The sequence below is a fragment of the Rhineura floridana genome, chromosome 3, assembly GCF_030035675.1.
Source record: "Rhineura floridana isolate rRhiFlo1 chromosome 3, rRhiFlo1.hap2, whole genome shotgun sequence".
Lineage (NCBI taxonomy): Eukaryota > Metazoa > Chordata > Lepidosauria > Squamata > Rhineuridae > Rhineura > Rhineura floridana.
Genome location: NC_084482.1, coordinates 90,364,980 through 90,381,034, shown reverse-complemented (window position 1 = coordinate 90,381,034; position 16,055 = coordinate 90,364,980). Strand labels below are relative to the sequence as shown.

The 16,055-nt window shown below is 41.0% G+C and overlaps 1 protein-coding gene across 2 annotated transcripts in view; it reads left to right on the top strand.

Annotated features, from left to right (window-relative positions):
* NEURL1B (neuralized E3 ubiquitin protein ligase 1B) overlaps positions 1 to 16,055 on the top strand; it is a 327,198-nt gene that overhangs the window by 292,600 nt on the left and 18,543 nt on the right. For both annotated transcript variants that reach the window (XM_061616897.1, XM_061616898.1), the window contains exon 2: positions 12,528 to 13,088. In XM_061616897.1, coding sequence (XP_061472881.1) covers positions 12,528 to 13,088 — 561 coding nt within the window. The remainder of the gene's footprint in view (positions 1 to 12,527; positions 13,089 to 16,055) is intronic.

The following is a 16,055-nucleotide window of genomic DNA, read 5'->3' as shown; positions in this document are numbered from 1 at the left end:
TTTTGGGGAGAGTCTGTGGATGTTTTGTGTCTTGCTCAAGGCCTAATTTAATTTCATATTTGGATTTGGGAAGGGTTTTTCTCCTAGTTTTTTAAAAATAGTATCCTTGCATCCAACATGGTCACCACTTGTGGTGAAATGGCTGTTGAACAAATTGGTGCTTTACTTCTACCACTTGTTTTTTAATGAAATGTTAAATAAAATTATTTTATATATGTACCAATTCCAAAACGTGTCCAATCTCTGCCCTTAACAATTACAGTGTCATCCTTGGGTCCTATATGTTTTTCCGACTTTGAAAAGTACAGAATTGTTTTTGAATTCATGCAAGATCCATTTCACTTTGACATCTACAAGTCTCACCTATCTCAAGACTTTGTGAGGTTTCTTTCTTTGGAGAAGCACCTTTTTGAGTTTATGATGTAATTTAACTTCACAGTACTCAACATTTGAAAGATGATTCAATTGTGATGATGTGGACTCATATTTTAGATCAAAATGAGTTCTCAGTTCTGAATATAGTTATTCCAAAACTGCTTTCAGTTTTTGGTTCAACATGGCTCTGTGAATCAACTTTTTCTGTGGTAAAAATGGTGAAATCAAAATATGGTCACTGATACTGGATGAAAATTTGGAGATGGAGCTGAGCTGCGGCCTAACTGATTTCATGCATGATTTCCTTGCACTACTTATTGTGCATTTTTCTATCCTCAAAATACAGTATTAGAGAGAGAGAGAGAGAGTCATGTGGAGAAAATGTTAACACATTCACGACGTTGTTGGCAAGTATGAAAAAAACTGTAGTACTGGAAAGGGTTTACACTTTATTGTAGAGTGTGGCTCGTCTGTTATCTGGTCCTATCTGCTCTGTGGGCATCTTGGCTCATTCTCCTTGTTCTCTCCTGCCCTCTGCTTGTGAGACATTGTAGTCTGAATTATGTGGGTTAATTTGTGATGAGTTGTTATGACTAGATTATTTTCTGGCCTTTTCAGCCATGTGATTCATTGAAGCCATTGTTCTTCCAATGCACTTTTTAGGAGAAGTGTATACTTTATAAACTTGTCTTTCAATTTAAGCCTTTCTCTGGATTATTGCCATTGCCCTCCCGAGACACTAAATAATTTAAGCCACTTGAGTGTTAAAGCGATGAACATTGTGCAGTTGTAATTCTGATATGTGTGGCTGAGAAAAAAGACACAGAATAGACTTATGCTTCGTAGGAGAGCATGCAAACTTTTTTTTTGTATTTTGGGGAATGTCTTTTGGTTTCAGTATTGTTTACAGTAAAAGTTTTGTTGTAAAATGGAATTTTAAAAACTGCAGTGAGGTTAGTACAATTCACATTAAAAAAAGCAGAGTTTGTGTGTCCTTCCAGATACAAAGCCAAACAATACTGCAAATGTATCAAATTTAACTTTTTTTAAAAAAAAATTGCTTTGTTGAAGAGAATGCCAAAACAAACCCATGATTTAAAGATTTAATCAAAGTTTTTAAAAAAATCAAATCCGCTTAGGACTGGTGACTAAGACCTTTTCTGAACCCAGCAGTGTGGGATTCACATCTGGGCTCCACTTCCATGCAACCAGGTTCATAGAATCATAGAATAGTAGAGTTGGAAGAGATGTATAAGGCCATCAAGTCCAACCCCTTGATCAATGCAGGAATCCAAATTAAAGCATACCTGACAGGTGGCTGTCCAACTGCCTCTTGAATGCCTCAGTGTTGGAGAGCTCACCACCTCCCTAGGGAATTGGTTCCATTGTTGTTCTAACAATCAGGAGGTTTTTCTGAAGTTCCGCCAAAAGCTTGCTTCCTGTAACTTGAGCCCATTATCCTATGTCCTGCACTCTGGGACGATAAACAAGAGATCCTGGCCCTCTGTGTGGCAACCTTTCAAGTACTTGAAGAGTGCTATCATATCTCCCCTCAGTCTTCTCTTCTCCAGGCTAAACATGCCCAGTTCTTTCAGTCTCTCCTCACAGGGCTTTGTTTTCAGTCCCCTGATCATCCTTGTTGCCCTCCTCTGAACCTGTTCCAGTTTGTCTGCATCCTTCTTCAAATGCATTGTCCAGAACTGGATGCAGTACTCAATATGAGACCTAACCAGTGCCAAACACTTCACGTGATTTGAAACTATACTTCTGTTAATGCAGCCAAAAATACCATATGCCTTTTTTGCAGCCACATCACACTGTTAGCTCATATTCAGCTTGTGATTAACAATTATTCCCGGATCCTTCTCGCATGTAGTACTGCTGAGCCAAGTATCCCTCATCTCATAACTGTGGATCTCGTTTCTTTTTCCTAGGTGTAGAAGCCACTTATCCCTGTTAAATTTCATTCTGTTGTCTTCAGCCCAATACTGCAGCCTATCAAGATCCCTTTGAATTTTGTTTCTGTCTTCCAGGGTATTAGCTATCCCTCCCAATTTTGTATCATCTACAAATTTGATAACAATTCCTTGCACCTCCTCATCCAAGTCATTAATAAAAATTATGAAGATCACTGGGCCCAGGACTGAGTCCTGTGGTACCCCACTCATTATGTCCCCCCAGATTGAGAAGAAACAGTTGATAAGCACTCTTTGAGTGTGGTTCTGTAGCCAGCTGTAGATCCACCTGACGTTCCATCTAGCCCACATTTAGCTATCTTGCTAATCAGAATATCATTGGGCACTTTGTCAAAAGCTTTGCTGAAGTTAAGATATATTATGTCCACAGCATTCCCACAATCTGCCGGGGAGGTTACCTGATCAAAACATTAGGTAAAATTAATCTGGCAGGATTTGTTCTTGATAAAACCATGTTGGCTTCTAGTTTTCTCTGCATTGTTTTCAAGGTACTTCCAGATTGACAGTTTATAATCTGCTCCAGAATTTTCCCAGGGATTGATGTCAGGCTGACTGGTCTGTAGTTCCCAGGTTCCTCCTTTTTGCCCTTTCTGAAGATAGGGACAACATTAGATCTCCTCCATTCATCCAGCACTTCACCCATCCTCCATGATTTCTCAAAGATAATAAGACAGTGGTTCCGAGAGTTCTTCAGTCAGTTCCTTCAATATTCTAGGATGCAGTTCATTGGGCCCTGCAGGTTTGAACTCGTTCAAAGTGATTAGGTATTCCTTAACCATTTGCCTATCAATCTCAAGCTGCGATCCTGCCCCTTCAACTTCACATTTCCCGGGAGAAGACCAAGCCAAAGCAGGAATTGAGCACGTCTGCCTTTTCTTTGTCATCTGTTATCATTTTGCCATCCTCATTGAGTAGCTATACCACCATTTCTTTTCTCTTGTCTTTTACTATGGATGGTACCTGAAGAAAGCTTTTTTTGTTGCTTTTAGCATTTCTTGCTGCTTTTAGCATTTCTTGCTAACCTCAGTTCATTTTCAGCTTTAGCCTTCCTGATGCCACCCCTGCAATTCCTGCTACCTATCTGTATTCTTCTGGCCTTCCTTCCACTTCCTGTATTTGTCCTTTTTTGTTTTCAGGTCATCTCTAAGATTTTTGTGAAGTCACATTGACTTTTTCTGCTGTCTACCTTTTTTCCTTGTTGGAATTGTTTGCCATTGTGCCTTTAGAATTTCCTTTTTTAGAAACTCCCACCCGTCTTGGACTCCTTTTCTCATTAGCGTCACTTGCCACAGAATCATTGTTCTGTGTTTATTAAAAGCAGCTTTCCTGAAATCCAGAGTCAGCTTTTGCTTCCTTTAAAATCAAGAACTGAAGCAGAGCATGGTCACTTTCGCCCAGACTTCCCTGAGCTGCCCCTTCAGCCATTAAGTCATCTCTATTGGTTAGAATCAAGTCAAGGATAACTGATCCTCTAGTTGCTCCCTACACTTTCTGTAGGAGAAAATTATTTCCAACACAAGTCAGAAATTTCTTGGAGGGCTGTGTTTGGCGGAAATTGTCTCCCAACAGATATCGGGATAATTTAAATCCCCCATTACTACTACATCATGCCTCCTTGAAACATTGGCAATTTACTTTTCAAAAGTTTCATCCTCATCTTTTCCTTGATTGGGTGGTCAGTAGTAGAGTCCAGCCACCACGTTCCTTTTATTCCTTGCCCCATTTTAATACAGATGCTCTCGGTGAAGCTACCAAGCTCAGCCTCCTGTATTTCTGTGCAGGGATATATATTTTTAACATATAGCATGACTCCACCTCCCTTTCTATTCCTTCTGTTCTTTTCGAACAAGTTATATTCTTCAATTGCTGATTTCCAATCATGGGAGTCATCCCACCAAGTTTCAGTTATACCTATCAAGTCGTATTTACCCTCCTGTATTAAGAGATCAAGTCCGTCCTTTTTGTTTCTCATACTCTGGGTGTTAGTATACAGACATCAAAGACCATGTGATTTAAATGGCCTTGCTTTCTTCCTACATTTTTATGAAGACTATTACTGGGCCTCATTAGAGCTGTTCTCTCAGTTCTTGTTCTGTGCCCAAGCCTTCATCAGCTGTTACTACCAAGTTTACATCTCCCTCCCCCTTAGGATTCAGTTTAAAGCTCTCCTGATGAAGTTCTCCATGCTGTGACCAAACACATTCTTCCCAGTCCTTGTGAGGTGCAACCCATCACTTGCCAGCAGTCCATCTTCCAGGAAGTATAGCCCATAGTCCCAGAATCAAAATCTCTTGCATCGGCACCACCTTCATAGCCAATCATTCACCTCTATAATATTTTTCTTTCCCTTTCTACTCCTCTTCTAAGTACTGGAAGGATAGATGAGAAAGCTATCTGGGCCCCAAAGTCCTTAAGTTTCGTTCCCAGAGCTTCAGAGTCTGGCATGATTTCTTTGTAACTCTGCTTGGCAGTATCATTCATTCCCACATGGATGAGAAGAAAGGGATACCTGTCAGTGGGCTTTTTGAGTGATGGCAACCCTTCTGTCACATCTATAATCCGTCCTCCAGGTAGACAGCATAACTAGTGAGTCCATGTATCTTGTCGGCATACTTGGGTTTCAATCCCACGTAGTAGGGAGTCTCCCACTACTACTACTCTTTTCTTCTTGTTTTAGGGTGTGGTTTCATTCCGTCTGCTTGACTGAGCTTCAGCCTCTCCCTCGCCGTCATGTGGGATCTCCTGTCATTCTTCCCCTGCAGGCTGTCCTTCAGTCTCCTCCTCAAGTACCTGAAAGCAGTTTCATGGTTCCACTGGTGAAGGGTGTCTTCTAGCTCTTCTGCTCCTGTCGTCCTTTTCCACATAATCTTCTTCACTTTGTTTTTCCTCTCCACAACCGTCTCCTCTTCTGCTGTTGTTCTTCCATCTCCAGTACTTCTCTTTGCTGCTGCTGTTGCAGCATTCTGTCTAAAAACTCTTTGTCTTCTCTTATACTCTTCAGTGTAGCCACTTGCTGTTCCAGGCCTCTCACTTTTTCTTTCAACGGCGTCACCAGCTTGCACTTGTTTCCACATGTACGCCATGTTGTTCTCAGGCAAGAAAACAAACATTAGACAAATGTGTTATTCCTGGATTAATTACCTAGATTAAATTAAAATACATATGAAAATGTGTGAGCTAAGTTGGATGAAAGACTAAAGCATGCAGTGGGAGATGATTTGGAAGATTTGCAATCTAGTAATCTGAAAAAATTAGAAACATTGCAGATAGACTCATAGATTGACAAGGATGGTTATTAGTAGTGTTATGGAACTTCCACAACAGATAGAAGTAGATACACAAATGGATATCCAAAACCCCTCCATGACTAGAGAAGTCTGGAAATGCGATATGATCACCTATTTGCCAAACGAAGGTATGCTTTGCTGTGAACCTCAGAATGGTAGAGATTAAGGCACCCACCGAAGTGAGCATGTGTTATACTGTGTTGATGTTTGCTGCATGGACTGTTAATTAATTTATTTTATTTTTGCCAGTCTTCCCTCCATCTTGCTTGTGAGGGATACTGGTTTAAGCTAGTAGACTTACAAAGTATTTTTGCCGGGAATGATGATTGCTATGGGGCAGCTGCATTTTCAGTGTTCTTTCATTGTCATAATGCCTCTGAAGCCAAGTGCTTTGTTTTTTAAAGGGTAACTGACAGGTGTTCGTGCTAGTAAAGGATGACATTATTAATAAATTATCCATTCATTTCCTCCTGGATAATTTCCTATTGTATAATCACTACAAGCTTTCCTGTTTTGTTTTGTTTTTTAAATGACCCCTGGCCTAAACTTCCTGTTCGTCAGCTTAGAATGAAGGTGACATTTTGGCTATACAACTGCTTTTCCATCTTTTGATACTATTAGTCTGCCTCTTTGAATTCTCTGGTTTTATCCACTGCATAACTAAATACATAGAAAATTCCACATTTTTAAAAAAATGCTCTTCTTTCTTTTCTGCTGATACATGTCTTTGCTAGATATGTGTATTAACAAGGAATAGGACAGGGCGTATACAAAAAAGAGGTTATATAAAACTTCTTTACTATACAAAGATCTGTCTGTTAACAAGTAATGGAATGGGGCTTATGTCTATGTTTTTTACACCTTGCTAGCGTAAACTATGTGAAGGTGCTGTCTGTTTGAAGATGGTAGAACACTTTGTTGTTGTATAAAAGGCCATATTCATTGAAATGTTGCTGACTACATTTCTCTCTCTGACAGCCGTTCCTGGTCAAGATGGTTGGGCTGATGTCCGACTGTAACAATTGCCATCTCTAGTTAATCAGCTTAGAAGAATGGAAAGAGGACTATTTTAGAGGAAGGTGCAGCATTAAAAACTCAAGGAGCAGATTCTAAAAGTTACTTTCTTTGTAGTCACTGCCAATAAATCCAGATCAGATTGTGTAGAAACTACAGTATTGTGTTGAGTATATGTAGACAGAGAGTTTTGCCATTCACAAAGCAAATTTATGTTACACGAACTAATAGCGATAACTGAGAGGAAGTTACAGCGCAATCACGAAAGTTAAACACCTTAATGCATTTTTGCCTGGCTGTGTCAATTCTCAGTTCTTTGGCCTCATCGTGTTCATACTGAAGTTTATGATAAAGCTTCTGGAATTGGGGTAAACGCTGCCCTGAACGCCTGAGAATATTTACCCCGTTGGGCCTGCCTATAACTCGCTATTCATTATGTGTACCACTATTATATCTGTCCATTCTTTCCCCATATCTCTTCATTCTTAAGATAAATGTAATGAAAAGAAATACCTTGTGTTCTGTTTCTGGTTCTTATCTAAAGAAAAACTTGTGCGCTTGTGCTTACTCCTATGTTTTCTTTTAAACTAACTCCTGAAAGGACATGTGTTTCTCACCTCTTTGTGGCTGCAATGTAGTTAGGGGTTAATGTAACGAAGGTGATATTCCTAGGATGCTGGGGCCAGAAACAGTGTATTTTCATCTTCAGTAAGTTGCCAGTGATTACCGGTCTGTCATTTCTTCCAGCTGAATCTCTTATGCCAAAGAATGGTTTGTGGCCAATGTGCTTCACTTGGGAAGCACAAATGCTCCCCTCCTAGTTATTTATTTAGATTTACTAGTCATCTTGGTTCACTCCTCTTGGAAAGCTTTTCTTAAAACATATCTGTCATCCTTTGGCAGGAGTTTACATTGCAAACACATTTGTGTAACCCCCTGAGAGGCACAGCTTCTGCTAAGGATTTGGCCTGCTAAGGATATTGCTCAAGAGGTATTGTTGCCGGCTTTGTTTTTTGTTTTTACTAGCCCGTTTCTGCACTTCTTGCAAGCAGCTTGAACTGCAGACATCAGGTGATAATGCTTACTTTTGTGCTTCACCTGCTGATTTCTGCAGATACAATTGCTGTTAAGGCAGGGGAGCAGGCCAGTCTAGGTTCCCCCTCATCCCTGGTCAGGCAGTCCTAAGGGGAAGTAGAACAGATCAATCTCACTTAAATGGATACGGTTGGCTGTTATGCCACCCTATGCTGTTCATGTCTACCTGCACATATGTCCCATTGTGTTAAGTGGGTCTTTTTACATGTTGGAATGGATAAGATTGCATTCTTGGGCTCCTTGCACTGAAACGTCTGGAGATACCAAGAGACCCCATGAAATGCTCTCAGAATCTGCAGCTAAGAATGTAACTCCTGACTGTGCTGAGAGAGCCAGTGTGGCGTAGTGGTTAGAGTGTTGTACTACGACTTGGGAGACCAGGGTTCAAATCCCTACACGGCCATGAAGCTCACTGGGTGACCTTGGGCCAGTCACTGCCTCTCAGCCTCAGAGGGAGGCAATGGTAAACCCCCTCTGAATACCACTTACCATGAAAACCCTATTCACAGTTGAAACAGCTAGACTGGTGAGAACTAGGGAGAGGGCTTTTTCAATCATGGCACCCACTCTATGGAATTTCCTCCCAAATGACATCCACCATGTCCCCTCCATGATGAGCTTCCGCCAGACCCTGAAAACCTGGCTCTTCAGGCAGGCCTTTGGGGTGGGTTAGATTTTAGTGTTATTGTTGGAATTTTAAGGTTCTGATGTGAATTGTATGTTTTTATGTTGTGCGTCACCCAGAGTGGCTGAACAACCAGTCAGATGGGCGACTAATAAATAAATAAATAAATAAATAAATAAATAAATAAATAAATAAATAAATAAATAAATAAATAAATAAATAAATAAATAAATAAATAAATAAATAAATAAATAAATAAATAAATAAATAAATAAATAAATAAATAAATAAAGGGTTGCCATAAGTCGGGATTGACTTGAAGGCAGTTCATTTCCATTTCATGCAAAAAAAGAGCCTGTCTGGTGTTAGGAAATGTTTGAGGGATAATGGGAGAGGACTGAGAATAGGAGCAGAGAATTCCTGTTGGGTAGATTTCTTCTGGGTGGTTCAGAATGTGGCTGCTGTGTTGAGTTCAGCTAATGCCTTTTAGGTGTACATTATTATTACTGTTGGGTAAAAAAACAAATACATGGTTTTTTTTGCCCACACACATGCCCAAATGTTGGGATTTTTTTTATATAAGGTGAGGTGTCACCATTATTTAAAACAACTGTAATTTCCACAATACCATTAAGAGGTGTTGAAGCTCCCTACTGTGAATGTATTTAAAATATATTTAAACCAATCCCAGTTCCTCCTAAGTATGGAGGGTCATGCCCTTTGTCTTTAAAGACCCTCCCCCCAGATTAAGTTCGACCTGTCAGTCTTTATGTGGTATGATAATACTTCAATATTTCCTATCCACATCTGTAAATAAACTGTAACTGTAGGAAGATTTTTGGTCCTTGCTTGTCTGGTTAACATTATTCAGTATTGATTGGGTGGAAGAGGGGAGATATAATAAGTAGCAGCCACTTGGTGGTCTCACTTAACCTGAAAGCTCAGGACCATTCACAGCATTTTCATTGTGCAATCAAATGTTTTAACCATTTCTCTACATTAAAACAAAGCATATTGCATACAAAAAGCTACTATAGAGAAATATGCTCACTTCCCACAGACAGTGAATTTTAGACCTGGGCAAGTATTTAGTTGTATGGATGCTCCCATGTGCAGTCTGAAGTGATACAGTCAAGTAAGGATATCAGTTCATTTGTCAGAGTGTCTTGTGCCTGAAATAGATCTGAGCTCTGATTTCAGTATAGGACCAGCCATTGAACTCCACTGGTTGAGTTGGCTTTTTCATAAGACTCATAAAAACATAATGAGAGCCCTGCTGCATGAGGCCAAAGGCTCATCTTGTTCAGCATCTTTTTCTCACAGTAGACAACCAGATGCCTATGAAGAGTGCTCTGTCCCGAATTATGATTCCAAGCAACTGGTATTCTGAGGCATACTGTCTCCAGCAGTGGCAGTAGAACATTATATCCTTATCCTCTTTGAATTTATCTAATCGTCATTTCAAGCCATCCAAGTTGGTGAACATCACTACCTCTTGTGGAAGCAAACTCTATAGTTGAATCTACCAACATTCAGTTTCATAATATAGCCGAGTTCTAGTATTATAAGGAGAAAAACTTCACCTTATCCACTTTCTCCACACTATGCTTAATTGTATACACCTGTATCATGTCCCTACACCTTACCTTTTTTCTAAACTTAAATGCCCCAAATGCTGTATTCTTTCTTCATAGGGTAGTTGCTCCATTTTGGTTGTCCTTTTCTGAATCACTTCCAGCTCAGCTTCTTGTTTCTTTACTACCACTATCTCATCCCCCTGGGTCTGTGCTAAACTGAGTGGAGGATTAGTAGAACAGATGGAACATATGCAAGAGGCAAGTGTGTATATTTGTTTTTCAGCAATATTAATGTTTTGGCATGTGGCTACTTGCAATAGCTGATGGCTAGAACAATAAACTGTTTTGACGCTAGTGTTTTTTGGTATGTGGTTTATTAGGATGGAAGATTTAATTTTGTCTTACTGAGTTTTGTGTGTGCGAGTCATTCATTAAAAATAAGGGAAATGATTACAGCATATTTGCCATTATGCTGTTCCTGCCATAAGGGGAAGTCATAGGATAGACCTACAAAAACAGTTTCATAGGAGCCAAATTTTTTCACTTCATGGATCTTGCATATTTTGGCCTGCTTCAGATTTAGCTTTTTTATTTTTATTTTTTCTGCTCTGCTATATTGTATCTTGTAGTTCAGCACTCAGATAAGGGAAAATGCATGTCCATTATGCTAAAACACCAGACTAGAAATCAGGATGCCCCAAAGGGTTTTCAGAATTTAAGCCACCATAATCTAACATTTGAAGCACAATTGAAAACAAGTTTTTAAAGCTGCAAAGTGCTTTGTAGATATTAAGTGGGTGAAATACAGCAATTAGAGCACAGAACCACATATCTTTTAAGGATGTTTAAATGCTTGGTTGCTTGGTCCACAGGTTGATATCAGATGAGTTACTAACTTGTTGACTTGTTTTTCCTATTTAAATTATAGTGGCACTCATCACCTGCAGGATGACATGTCCAAGTTAAAACTCTGCTCCCTTATTTCATGATATGTAGGCATTGTTCCAGTACACACACTGTCTGGGGCTGAGTTCATAGATGGAGGATGGCACTGGTACTTCTTCAACAGAATGTGTATCAGGGACTGAGAAGGGACACAAGGGTGGCAGGAAATAACACACCCATCAGCTGCTTGCCTTTATGTTCATTCTCCTCTTTTCACCTAAGCAGGGTTGCTTTCATGTAGCACAGTTAGGCTACCTGGGATGCAAGGGTCCAGACTGGCTCCTTTCCTGTCTTCTGTACAAGGAGGGGAAAGAGGATATGATGCCTACTTAACAATTGACCAGAGTTTTACAGTCTAGAAGCAGTTATACAGCAAATCAACTCAGTCAGGCGACATGACCAGTCAGTTTCTCTTTTGGCCCCAAACAGTAGCATTGTGGCTACTGCAATCTGGACTCTTGTGATGTCCCTATAGTTTGATAACTGTAAATAGGGTAAATGCGGGTTTATTAAGCGATATATGGTAAGTGACTGAGTGAGAGAGGGGAGTACATGGGCTAGAATGCTAGAGAATGTTGGATGATGATTGGCGGAGTGTTTGAATGGCTGAAGGTATAAATGAGAGGATGACAGTTGAGTCGGGGAGGTGTTGGGGGGTTCTGGGGGGAGTTGTTGGCGATTGGTTGTGGAGCGTGGATTGGAGTTGGTTGTGGGTTGGATTATATTTGGCTGGTATTTAGGCAGAATATATATATGACTGGAAACATAAAGAGTGACACTATATGAAACCATACGCTTGTTGAACATTCCTAAAGTAATCTTGTTATTTCCTGGTGTTATCAAATAAATACTTTTATTGGTTTACCAAAAGCCTGATCCTTGGCTGGGGATACACAGACCAGAAGGGAGGGCAGGGTAATTACCAAGGCTGGAGGGAAACAGTATCAAATAAATGGTGGCAGCAGTGAAGGGAAATATTGTAACATCGTCAAGTATCCAGAGCAACCCAGGATTGTATGCTTTATAGACAAAGATACAGGGGGGTTGTGGACAGCAAGGGCACCCAGACACAAAGTAACAAGCCATAGGGAGACTAAGGCGAAGTCTCTAGCAGTATTGTTTACAGGGAGTGACTGGTGGTGCTGCCTAGCAGTGGGATCTTGTGAGATCTGTGCTAGAGTGTGTGAGAGAACAAATAAAAACCGAGATCCTGACAGGTGGTGGCCCTGGTGGGAGTATCACAGGTAGAGCCAGCTGGTGGGATCGTCACAACTCTCCCAGCCTGTTGCACCACTGCGCTAAAAATTCCACCTCCCCCCCCAACTTGTTGAGGTGTTGGTTCTGGTAAGCAATGTATTTATTTAAAAACTGATTCCGACAGAAGACTGGCCCAGAGACAGAGTAGTTCTAAACGAGAAAAGTGTATTTCCCATTAAGATTAGAAGAACAGGAAGCAGAAGAACTTTGTTCAAATAAGGAGTATGTTTGTATCAAATTTATCTATTAAAATCTAGTACAGAATCTGCACATATCAGTAGATGGCAGTTTTCTTAGCATCACCATCTGCAGTAGTGTTGTTTAAGTGAGAAATTCCTAACGGTGCCTTTTCTTCCCCCCCCCTTATTTTTTGCAGACACCAGTCAACCGGCTCGCTCTGTATCCCACAGGCCTTATTACACACTGCCTAATGGTAACCATGAGAGGCGGTCTGTCCTCACCATTGCTGAGCCTCCACGATTCCATTTCCAGGCCAAAGGAAAAAACATACGCCTGGATGCCAATTCCCGCAAGGCCACTCGGAGGAACAGTTTCTGCAATGGCATCACTTTCACCAACCGGCCCATCCATCTCTATGAGAAAGTGCGTCTCAAGCTGGTGTCTGTGCACCATGGGTGGAGTGGGGCACTGCGCTTTGGCTTCACCACTCATGATCCATCACAGATGTGTGCGGATGACATACCAAAATATGCCTGCCCAGACCTAGTGACACGGCCGGGCTTCTGGGCCAAAGCTCTGCCAGAGAGGTTTGCACTAAGAGACAACATCCTAGCATTCTGGGTTGACCGCCATGGGAGAGTTTTCTATAGCGTTAATGATGAAGAGCCAATTCTGTTTCACTGTGGCGTCAAAGTCTCCGGTCCTCTCTGGGCACTGATAGACATCTATGGAATCACTCATGAAGTACAAATCCTAGGTAGGTATATATGGTGTTGTTGTTTTTGAAGTCTCCCTTTTGTACAAACACTTTTAAAGTCTTCGATCTTATAGAGAAAGCAAACTGAATTTCTAGCCTTTGTGATAAGACAGCTACAGATAACTTGTCTTTGGTGTTACCTTTGGTTGAACAACCTTGTAGTGCAGAGCCAGGAAGTCTATAGATTCAATAAAGAGGTGGCAAATTATCAGTCATCCAGGCAACTAACCCTTCCCCAATGGCCTGCCAGTCCCTGACACAACTTTCTGTTGGTGGCAGCGGCCCACCTTTTTGGGGGACAGGGAGGTGAGTGTTCAGAGTCAAAACAGGGATGGAGTGATTTTACCCCTATGGCAGTGCTGGGCAGAAAGTGCATCCCAGTTATAGGTTTAATGTTGTATAGTTTTGTGCAGCATCCTTGTTCTCTCCCATCTAGTAATGGAAGTTAATAAAACAGTTGCTGCTTATGCTGTAAAACCCAGATACAAAGCTTATATTTTCATCCAATTATTTTTACCTAATACTTTCAATAACCTAAATCAGTGGTATCCAACATGGTGTCCTCCAGATGTTGCTGGACTACAGCTTCCATCAGCTTCAGCCAATGTGGCCTATGATTAGGGATGATGGAAACTGGAGTCAAATAATATCTAGAGGACACCATGTTGGCTATTTTGCCCTAAAAACATACTCACTTCCCTCTAGCCAAACAGATCCTCGCAAAATTCACAGTAGCCGATTATGCTGCAAGCAAAAAGTCCGGTTAATATGCAATTTGCATTTGTCTATTGGCTCTTTTAACCCTGCTCTTCTTTGAGAATGGTCCCCTCATGCCTTTCACTGGAGGATGGTAGAGGCTAATCATTATATGCTTGAGGCTGATGGAGCTTTTATTCAGCTTCATTGAAATATTCATAGACAGTGGGGAGTAGGCAAAAAAAAGCCCAGGCCCTGCCACCCATCTTGGACATGGCTTTTTTTTCGTTCAGTCTTCCATAGATTATTGGGCTGGATTGTAGTTGGATTCTTTTAGCTTATTTTTTTATTTAAGGCACCTAGAATTTATACAGGAATACCCCGCATTAACGTACGCAATGGGTCCAGAGCAAGTACGTAAACCGAAAATGTACTTAAAGTGAAGCACTACCTTTTTTCACTTGCACTGCCACTGTGCCACTTCTCCTTCACGCGGAGCCTCAAAGCCCCGCTCTAAAGCCTCTGCTGCTGCGCCTCTCAGCTGTTAGCGATCGTGCCTCCCAGCTGATTCGCGGTCGCGCCTCTTTCCACCCCCCACCGAAAGAACAGGCCACAACCAAAGGTTAAGTGTCCGTTCTTGCAAAGCGAAGTATGTAAATGGTAATGGTGCTACTGTAAGTATGTCCGTACTCGCGAGTGTCTGTAAAGTGAAGGTCCGTATAGCAGGATATTCCTGTACAAGACAGAACTTATAATAGCCTGTTTGCGTACTTGTGTGCACAAAACCAATGCCTTGACAAGAATACAAAATGCAGATCTGAATATTTTGCATATTGTAAATAGAAATGTTTTCTCAGAAAATCATTGCAAGAGCTGTGTCTCCTACTTGGGCAAGGAGTAGTTCCCTAGAGCGGGCGAAAAAGAATATAGGATGATCTTGGCACTGAAGCCAGCATTCTCAGAATCTTGGTGGTCATTTCAAACCCAACCCACCCCAAACCCCAAATGTAGCTCTTTTAGTTGAGAAATACAGGCTTGCACATTTGAAGGTTTCAGATCATCACCACAGTTTAAGTGTGTGGGTGTTAGCCAGCATGGTATAGTGGTTACAGTGTGTCAGACTAAGACCTGGGAGACTTGGTTTCAAATCCTCACTGAATTGTGAAGTTCACTGGGTGATCTTTGGTCACTCGCCGACTTGCAGCCTAAATTACCTCATAGGGTTGTTGTGAAGATAATATGGAGAGGGAAATAACTATGTATGCCAATGTGAACTCTTGGAGGAAAGTTGGGATATATATTTATGACATTTATTTACGTTCCTGTTTGCCAATGGGAAACCTTTAGGTGGCCATTCTGTTCCTTCATAGTTAAATGTAGCATTCACCTGGTGTGCAGAAAAGTCCACATCTCCCCAAATCTGGAATTCTTTTACTTCTGTGAAAGATGACAGGTTCAGTTCCTCTTGTCTGACATCTTGAGTGTTGATACACTTGCACAAATGGCTTTTTGGAAGCTGCCTTAAATTGCTCTCCTTGATGGTTGCTTCCATGTGATAGCTTGATCCCCTACAATAATCCACTACATAAAAAGTCAAAACCTGTCCATGGCACCATTTTTGTGGTAGTGTAGCACAAGGAAGTTTCTCTAAGTATTGTTAAAGGTAAAATAACCAAGCATATAGAACAAGCCTTGGTGAAGCAGAGCCAGTATGGCTCTGCAAGGGTAAGTCTTGTCTCACCAACCTATTGGGAGTTCTTTCGAGTGTCAATAAGTATATAGATAGAGGTTCCAGTTGACATAGTATAGACTTTCAAAAAGCTTTCTACAAGGTACCACTCCTGAGTAAGTTTAATAGACATGGAATAAGAGGAGGGGCCATCTTGTGGATCAGGAACCAGCTAGGAAATAGAAAGCAGAGAGTAGTGTGGTCAGTACCAAGTTAATGGAATGCTGGTAACTTGGAATGTTGAGGTAGGAGTTGCTATGCAATTATCGTCTAAGGAATGATGGGAAGGGGCAGTTGAAAAAGGGTTGTTGGGGGTGAATTACAGAAGAGAGGGCTGTGCTGGACAGAATGGCGGTAAGGCACAGACAAATTGGGAGACCTGCATTAAAAAAGACAAAGCATCATCAGCAACTGCTTAGAAAAAGCTGCAGCTTGATAATAACTGAGAATAATCACTTGAATACTCGTACTGTGTAATGCTGAGGAGTGCTGACGGGACATTGGGTTATGGGTTGTTCTTGCATATGTGTTAATATATTATA